The following is a 9,684-nucleotide window of genomic DNA, read 5'->3' as shown; positions in this document are numbered from 1 at the left end:
TGTTTTTTTCTTTTTCACATATAAAAATGTTTTTAAACATCTTAAATCCTTATATGGCAACATGACTATGTGAGATAGCTCCCCCTTCTAGTATATATAACAAACTTGTTTAGTATTCTCAAATAACATTACTTTTTTTCATATTGGAGTTATTTTCACATTTATCTTATGAAAAATAAAAACTTCAATATTCAAGTATTCATGTTTCTTCATGTCTAGCTTAAATTTGATTTTCCTTATATGAAATAATATATAAAATCTTTTAACCAGTGAGATAATGTTTGTAATTTTTTTATTAATTTATTGATGAAATGAAATACAAACTCATGGAATATGACAAAGGAAATAGAAGAGCACTTATTGATCATTACATAGGAAGCAAACATAAAAACACAAACTAGATATAACATGGAAGAAAACTATATTACATGGAATAAACTTATCTCAGTTTTGGGCATGTTTCCCCGAGATCACCATATTGGAATGTGGGATCGGTTGAATTCATGATCCCATCGATCTTATACTCAATCTTCTCTTCCAGCTTTTTCCATCTCCCTCCCTCTCAATCCAGCAAACTTCTTTTACTAATTTGTAAGATGCATAAATGAAGTAGAAAGATAGAAACATGGAGCAAAAAAACATCGAACCTTCTTGTTCTCGTCATGAGATCCACATTATAGCAACCATGACATGTTTGAAATGAAAGGAGGAATGAAAACGACCAAAGGGAAAAGTTAGGACCCCTAATGGACAACCCTAGGAAAAATAAGGTTTGGGTTGTATGTAATATGTGTATTTTGCAATCTTTTTATTCTTTAAAACGTGGGTTATTTAGGAATGTACTGTAATATAGGTTTTTTACGATCTTAGTTTTATTCTTTAAAATAATGATTATTTCACTAATTTATTTTATTTAGCTAGCATATCAAAAAGAAATTGGGTTGTTATATGAAATTTTTTAAAATTTTAGTTTTATTCTTTAAAATATTGATCATTTTACTAATTTATCCTATTCAGCAACTATATCAAAAAATAAGGATTGGGTTGTAATATGAGATTTTTTACTATATGAGTTTATATATATATATTAATAAGTAAAATCTTATGAATCGTGTTATGATCATACATTTATGATATTTGACTCCATCTCAATCTTAAGTAAAATTTCGATTTTAACCATCATGATTACGAAGGTGCTTGTAATTTTTTTGTATTGATTTATTGATGAAATGGAATACAAACTCACATAATCTCACACTTTTGCAGAAAAAGGAAAGAGAATAGAAGAGCACTTATTAATCATTACGAGGCAAACTTAAAAGCACAAACTGGATAACATTGAAGAAAACTTTATATAAGGAAACTCTTCTTCATTGATAGAATTCCATTTAGTTGTATTCAGGATGGGCAGAAAGGTAACTCTCAATGGCCTTGAAAAAAGCATCACCTCTTGCCTTGGCAGCCTTTCCCTCTTCTTCATTGGGTTGAGCATCTCCTTTGGTTTGAATGTTAATAGTGACCTTTCCAATTGATCCTCCATTGGGTCCTTCAAATAATTTGGTTTCAATAGATATCTTCTCTACTGTGTCTGGCAACCCAACTCCCCCAACTATGCTGTAGTTATATCCCAAGTTTGCCTCATCAATTGATTCAATTTTGTGTAACACATACTTGGTTTCCCCACCTGCCCATTAAAAATATCAAACATCCATAAATATCATCATCTTAATTTGTTAAATGGTTTTTAGACAGTTGATATAATAAATATACAGTTAAACAAAAAACTTAGATCTTGTTATGTAAAATGTTTGTTAGTTGTGCTATTTTCTAATAAATATATATAGAGTTGAGCAAAACTTAGACTTTGTTCTATAAATGTTTGTTTATTTGTAATAAAAGTTTAGCATGGGTAGAAATAGCATCACAAACACTAAAAGGAATAATATACTATGGATGAAGAAGATATATGAAATAATATACTAACCCTCAATCAAAGTGAGTTTCTTGATGGTTCCAGGGCCACCATTTCCCTCAACGGTTTCAACACTCTGGATGGCTTCAACGGCTTTTGGGATGATGGTGTCAGCATCTACAACCAAAGCTTTGTAAAGCCTAGTAGGAGCTACAGTAGAGGTGGATTCATTCTCAAATGTAAAAACACCCATACTTAAAAACTAATTAGTAAAAGGAGGAAGAATAATGGAAAAATATATGAGAAGAAGATATTAGAATGGTTGTTGTGTGAGTTATGAGCAAAGGAGTGCCTTCTATTTATAGGTAGCTCTGCTTGTATGCCTCATTGTGGATAGGTGCTGAATAGAGAGGTTATTAGGGCTCCTATCCTTTTCATTTCACTATTGGGGATAATATCTACCCACTTATTAATATATAAGAGCCATAATTGTCAACAAAAGTGACGAGATGTACACTTAGGAGCCTTGGTTTTGATATATATGTTATAATTTGAAAATATATTAGTATATGTTATACAAAATAAATAAATGTATTGTTACTTTATACTAAATTTGACCAGAAGGTATTGATATATAACATTTGCAACATAATTTGATATATATATATATATATATAATTATTGTTTTGAGAAATGAAAACAATTAATATAAACTATTTGAACAATTAAATTTAAAAGAAATGATCATGTGACTAATAAATAACTTTTGTAAAATTAGAAATCACAAAAATCCATGCCACAGCTAAAAGCTAAAGTTATAGATCTTTTTATTTATGACAGGTTTTTTAATCTCTATGTTTTTAAATTCAAATAAATGCATGTGTTTACCATTTTACTCTTAAATCTCTTATTAAATTATGATTATGATGGATTACAACAAAAATATATGATATATCACATTATACTTTTTACAAACATGATACAACTTTTGATCAATAAATAATTATTAATTACCAAATAATTGAAGGAATAATAAAATTTTAAATTAGGCAATGAGTATAAATTTTTAATAGGTGATTATTTGGTGAAAAAGGTTCTATAATTTTTTCTCTAACCTCTGATTCTCGTGTTCCATTAGTCACGTATGAATATGATTGAAAAACAAATAGAGCTTTTGGTCTTGTGTAAAGAATTTCAATCGTTGGTCAAAGAAGGTGGATTTGAGTTTTCACAGGAAAAATATTCAATTCTAGAAGCAATTCATTATTGCCGGGTCGTATAATTCGATGAATAGTGAGGAACCATATGCGACAAAACGAAACCCATATAAACGTCATATGAAAAAATATATTATAAATATAAAAGTTTATACAAAAATAATATATTATTCATTACTTATTTATACTACTTATATTTAAAATTCAAATTCAATAATATTATTAAATATTAATGGTTGGTGATTAATTTACAGCGTGGTCAGATTCAACAATGTGTTATTAGTTGTTTCAATGATTTCTCAATGCAAGCTTCTTGCTATGAGGTGCATTATTAGTATTAGAATCATTTTACTTCGTGCAATAATTTTCTATTTGATTTGTCTCATGGTCCTCTATTCGGCTCTGTATAAAGCATTTTTTCCCCTTGTTCGGTTCCTATGGCCTCTACTATGGACCGTGCCAAACCAACACCACCTTTGTACTTTGTGAGAAGTGGAAATTGTCGAAGAAAGAAGTGTCATCAAGGAGTATATGTACAAGATCAACAACAATAACAAGATCAACAACAACAACAAGATTAATAAGATCAACAACAAGATCTACAAGATCAACAAGATCAACAACAACAATAAGACCAATAAGATCAACAATAACAAGATCAATAAGATCAACAACAACAAGATCAAGTGATTGAGAAAATCTAATCACGTTAGGATCGGGATTTCAATCCATTACATTATCACGATATCAAATCGAATGATCAAGCTGGAGTTAATTGACATTTACCCTCCAGCTTGAGGGGGCTACTAGAGAACAAAGCTACCACATTTTACAGTTTTTACACATTTTACACATGTTGAATTGTTTTACAACATGTGTTTATTAGTTTGTTAGCTACTTAGTTTACACTATAAATAAAGATTTTCATGCCTTGATCAATTCAATGAAAAATATCCATAAAATTCATTTTAAGCTTTCGCATTACTTTCGCCATTCCCATCTCAATCTTAAGTAAAATCTCAATTTTAACTACCATGATTGTGAAGGTGCTTGTAATTTTTTTTGTCTTAATTTATTGATGAAATGAAATACAAACTCATATAATCTCACACTTTTGCATAAAAAAGGAAAGAGAATAGAAGAACACTCATTAATCATTACATAGGAGGCAAACTTAAAAGCACAAGATGTATAACATGGAAGGCAACTTTATATAAGGAAGCTCTTCTTCAGTTATAGAATTCAATTTAGTTGTACTCAGGATGGGCAGAAAGGTAACTCTTAATGGCCTTGAAAAAAATATCACCTCACTATGCTATAATTGGTATTTAACAATGTACATTTAACAATGCTTATGTGTGAACTTTGTTAAATATAAGGCGGAAAAGAATTAACAACGCTCATTGAAGAAAGCGATGTTGAATGTGTTATCTTTAACAACGCTTATTAAAGAAAGATTTGTTAAAGATCATACTTCATATATTTAACAACACTTCTCCAATAAGCATTGTTAAAGGTGTTATCTTTAACTGCGCTTATTTAAGCAAGCACTGTTAAAGGTGTGTTATCTTTAACAATGCTTATTGAAAAAAACATTGTTAAAGACGATACTTCATATATTTAACAACACTTCTTCAATAAACGATGTTAAAGTGCGTTATCTTTAACAACTCTTATTGAAGAAAGCGCTGTTAAAGACGATACTTCATATATTTAACAACACTTCTTCAATAAGCAATGTTAAAAATAATACATTTAACACCACTTGCTTAAACATGTGTTGTTAAAGATAACACCTTTAACATTGCTTATTGAAGAAAACGCGGTTAAAGATAACACCTTTAGTAAGCTTGAATTTTTTTAAATTCAAAAACAAAACCTCACATATAATAATACACATATCAATCAGTTTATTATTTCTCTTACTTTTCTTCTTCTTCATGACATTTTTTTCTCTTTTGTTTTTAGTTTCTCTCTTCAAACAAGTTATCGATTTTTGGTTTTTTCTCTTCACGCATAAGGTAAATCATTATCTTATTTTAGCTCATTTATTTCTTTTTGATTCAGTCTTGATGTTTGCATTTACACCATAAATAATAAGTCTTTATTTGTTGTGAAGTTATGCAGCTATGATGTTCTAGGATTTTGGTTATTGTTCACTGGTTTAGAACACAAGGTTTGAATGTAATGGTAAATATTCTTTATCAATTGCTGCTAATTTTGTATTTTTTGGGTAAGTTTTGCAATTTGTTTAGAGATGATATTTTTTATTTGTATTTGCAACTTGCATTGATCATTAAGGAACACATGAATACTCTGTAAGGACTTGCACATCAGAGGAGAAAGAATGAACAATTTGCGTAAGATCTCATTACTAATATGTTATTTTATAGTATTGGAATATGTCAAGGTCGAATGTAGCTTGAGTCGTTGGTGATTTCACAAATCTATTGTAAATATGGTGGAGTTGGACATGATTGTCATGTGTTTGATAGAATATCTGAGAGATATTGTCTTATTTAGAAAGTAGAAAATAATACATGCTTCCGTGAGTGCTTCAGTGAGTGCTGTTAAATGTCTACTTTCTAGAGCGCTTCAAAAAACGCTATTGAATATAACCTTACGTACTACTGCACTCACATAGAAAATGCCTCAAAAGCATTGTTAAATGACAATTTTAAGCGCTGTTGTTTTGCTATTCTGGCGTAGTGCCTCTTGCCTTGGAAACCTTGCCCTCTTCTTCCTTGGGTTGAACATCTCATTTGGTTAGAATGTTAGTAGTGACCTTTCCAACTTATCCTCCATTGGGTCCTTCAAAAAATTTGGTTTCAATAGATATCTTCTCTACTGTGTCTGGCAACCCAACTCTCCCAACTATGTTGTAGTTATATCCCAAGTTTGCCTCATCAATTGATTCTATTTTCTGTAACACATACTTGATTTCTCCACCTACTCAAGAAGATTATCAATCATTCATAAACATCATCTCCTGAATTGGTTAAATGGTTTGTAGATTTTGTTGATATAATAAATATATAGTCAAACAAAACTTAGATCTTGTTATATAAAACGTTTGTTAGTTGTGTTATTTTCTAATAAATATATATATAGTTGAACAAAGTCTCATTTATACATCATGGTCACATGGTAGCGTTAGCCCCTCTGAGTCCTAAACAAGTCAATGAAGACCAAAAGAGACTAAGGGCTAAGATTGAAGAAGAAAAGAAGGATAGTGAGGCAAAAGTCAAGTTCATGGCCGAACCTACACTTTACATTGTTCCTACTTCCAAGGCTGAAAATTTTTCTATACTTAGCCATTCTTTGAAAGATCATGGCAAGGATAGAAAGAATGATAAGAATGAAGGAAATTCAAGGACGAATTCACTTGAAGGGCGAAAGGGATGATGTAAACCCTCCTAGGGTAGCCTTTGATCCCAAGAGTAAGAGAAGTCATGATTGTCCTACAACTAGGACCAAGGCCAAGACAAGGGTCCTTAAAGTCTCAAAGGATACAATTGACCCATGATAGGGTATGTGAGAAGGGCATTTATGTCCGTAGGTCACTTTCTACTTAGTTTATTTTATTTCCATTGAATCAAATAAATGAGATTGCATTCTCATATAGTCTTAGAAGTTTAGTTTATTTAATGTCAAAAATGTTAGTATTTAATTTATGTAATGTGGGTTGGGATTCATATATAACATGGTCCAGATTCATGACCAAGTACTTCACTTAGGTTCAAGGGTAACTAGTTACAACAATGATGGAATGACAAGGCCTAGAGATAAGGAAGGAGCTTTAGTGAAATATCTATGACTAAATCAGATTGGAATCAATCCACACAGTTGGGAAAAGATTTGCCTATTTCAAATTGGTCAAATCTAGTCTATCTTCAAGCAATACGGTTAGAGAAATTCAAGGGAAAGCTATCATCATTTCGGTCGGCCAAAAGGGATATATCAAAACTAAAAAGGGAAAGATATCTTCAATATGGTTTGTTGAGGAGATAATCTATTTCCTATCAACTAAAATTGGATCAGATTCAAATCCCTTAAAAATAGGAGCAATCCACCACAATTCAACCATTTACATGATTTAATTTGGAGTTATATTATTATTTCATTTCTATTTTTAGCCTATGTTTTAATTAGGATTTTCATTATGCAAGTTAATTAGGACTTAGTCTTTTATTTTAGCCCAAGACATTCAGATTGCCTAATTATGTAATTGAATAGTCATTAATAAAGTTAAGTTGAATTTTGATTAGATCTAAGTTGTTTTAGTTGAGAGCACTTATCCTAAAAACCCTAGGTTGGTTGTGGTCACCATTAACAAGTTCTTATCAAGCTTCCTAGCTTGTGGCAAATAACACTAGCTTATCAAACATTCTTGCTTGTGGCGCTTGCCCCTTCTAATATTTTCCATTTCCCTCACCAAAACAACCCCAAATTCCCCATAATTCACCAAAATCGAATTACAACTTAAAAAGCTCAAGACTTCAAGATAAAGCGATCCTAATTCTAAGATAGCCCCCTTGAGGTTGTCATCAGAAGCTGAATTCAACGTAACAATTCATTATTACAGGGTCGTATAATTTGATGAATAGTGAGGAACTGTATGCCACAAAACTAACCCATATAAATGTGATATGAATAATATAGGAATGTAATATTTATATCAGTGTAATATTTATGTACTGATAGTGTAAAGATTTATACATAGTCAGTGCGTCACCCACAATTCATTTGTATTACTTGTGTTTAAAAGTAAATGATGATTAAAAATGAATGGTGGATGATGTAATGATATTGTAAAAAGTCTTACATTGTTAGTGTATACGTCTTTTTCTCTATCTATATACTCTTACCATGAATATAAAAGTTTATACACAAATAATATATTATTCATTACTCATTTGTATTACTTATATTTAAAAGTCAATAATGTTATTGAATATAAATGATTGATAAATTGTCACCATAAAAAACTCGTGTATATATCTTTTTCTCATTATATTTTAGATATTCTAAAATAAACTTATAGAGTTCTTAGCTATCAAACATTAAATGCACTAAAACTATTTAAAATTGAGTGAGACTTCACGAGTAAGTTTTTTAAACTTACTTCTCATTCTAGCTATCAATTCTAGGGAAATCTAATGGCTTATATATACTCACTAATTTAAACCATTGGATTTCCCTAAAATTGATGGCTAGAATGTAGAATAAATTTAAAAAACTTACTCTTGGAGTAAGTGGATCTTAAATACTTAAAATTTTTACATTCTACTTTTAAATACAAGACATAATTGTTTTTTTAAGTCTTTTTCACATATAAAAATGTTTTTTAAACATCTTAAATACTTATATGGCAACATGACTATGTGAGTTAGCTCTCCCTTCTTGTATATATTAATATATATAACAAATTTGTTTAGTATTCTCAAATAACATTACTTATTCTCATATTGTAGTTATTTTCATGTTTATGTTATGAAAAATAAAAACTTCAAATCCTCAAGTATTCATACTTCTTGATGTCTAGTTTAAATTTGGTTTGCCATATATGTAATAAAATATAAAATATTTCAAACAATCATATTTCTAATGAGATAATGCTTGTAATTTTTTCGTATTAATTTATTGATGAAATGAGATACAAACTCACAGAATATGACAATTTTGGAGAAAAATGAAAGAGAATGACACTTATTGATCATTACATAGGAAGCAAACATAAAAACTCAAACTAATATAATATGGAAGAAAACTATATTACATGGAATAAACATATCTCAGTTTTGGGCACGCCTCCTTAAGATCGTGTGAGATCATCATGTAGGAGCGTAAGATCGATTGCATCGACAGTCTCATCGATCCCATATCCACTCTTCTCCACTAGCTTTTTCCATCTCTCTTCTCCCTCAACCCGTCAAACTTATTTTATTGATTTATAAGATGCGTGAAAGAAGTATAAAGATAGGAATATGGAGCAAGAAAATATTGAACCTTCTTGTTCTCGTTGTGAGATCCAGGAAGCAGCAACCATGACATGTTTGAAATGAAAAGAGGAACAGAAACCACTGAAGGGAAAATATAGGAACCGTAATGGGCAACCCTAGGAAAAATAAGGTTTGGGTTGTGTGTAATATGTAATTTTTACAATCTTTTTATTCTTTAAAATACGGGTTCTTTAGGATTTGACTGTAATATGAGTTTTTTGCCATTATAATTATATTCTTTAAAATAATGATTATTTCACTATTTTTTAGCTAGCATATAAAAAAGTGGGCTTTTTTAAAATTTTAATTTTATTCTTTAAAATATTGGTCCTTTTACTAATTTATCCTATTATGCAAGAATATCAAAATTAAGGATTGAGTTGTAATATGAGTTTTTTTATTATATGAGTTTTATTAATAAGTATGATCTTACAAGTCGTGTTATGATCGTGCATTTATAATATTTGACTCTCATCCCAATTTTAAGTAAAATGTCGACTTTAACTGCCATGATTGTGAAGATGCTTGTAATTTTGTTGTATTAATTTATTGA

The 9,684-nt window shown here is 29.9% G+C and overlaps 1 protein-coding gene across 2 annotated transcripts; it reads right to left on the bottom strand.

Moving 5' to 3' along the window:
* Positions 282-2,236, bottom strand: LOC109356903 (stress-induced protein SAM22-like). Of its 2 annotated transcripts, XR_002108802.1 has the most exons (3): positions 1,985-2,236; positions 1,316-1,684; positions 282-384 (listed from the first exon to the last, which is right to left on the bottom strand). XR_002108802.1 is itself a non-coding variant. In XM_019600533.1 (2 exons), the coding sequence occupies exons 1-2, from the start codon at positions 2,163-2,165 to the stop codon at positions 1,389-1,391; spliced, it is 477 nt and encodes a 158-aa protein (XP_019456078.1). In that variant the 5' UTR covers positions 2,166-2,236; the 3' UTR covers positions 1,243-1,388. The 2 variants fall into 2 exon arrangements, 1 of the variants encoding a protein (XP_019456078.1); XM_019600533.1 differs by lacking the exon at positions 282-384 and having other exon boundaries at positions 1,243-1,684.

This window comes from Lupinus angustifolius, chromosome LG01 (assembly GCF_001865875.1).
Source record: "Lupinus angustifolius cultivar Tanjil chromosome LG01, LupAngTanjil_v1.0, whole genome shotgun sequence".
Lineage (NCBI taxonomy): Eukaryota > Viridiplantae > Streptophyta > Magnoliopsida > Fabales > Fabaceae > Lupinus > Lupinus angustifolius.
Note: the sequence above shows the minus strand (reverse complement) of the source record. Positions and strands in the feature narration are given on the sequence as shown.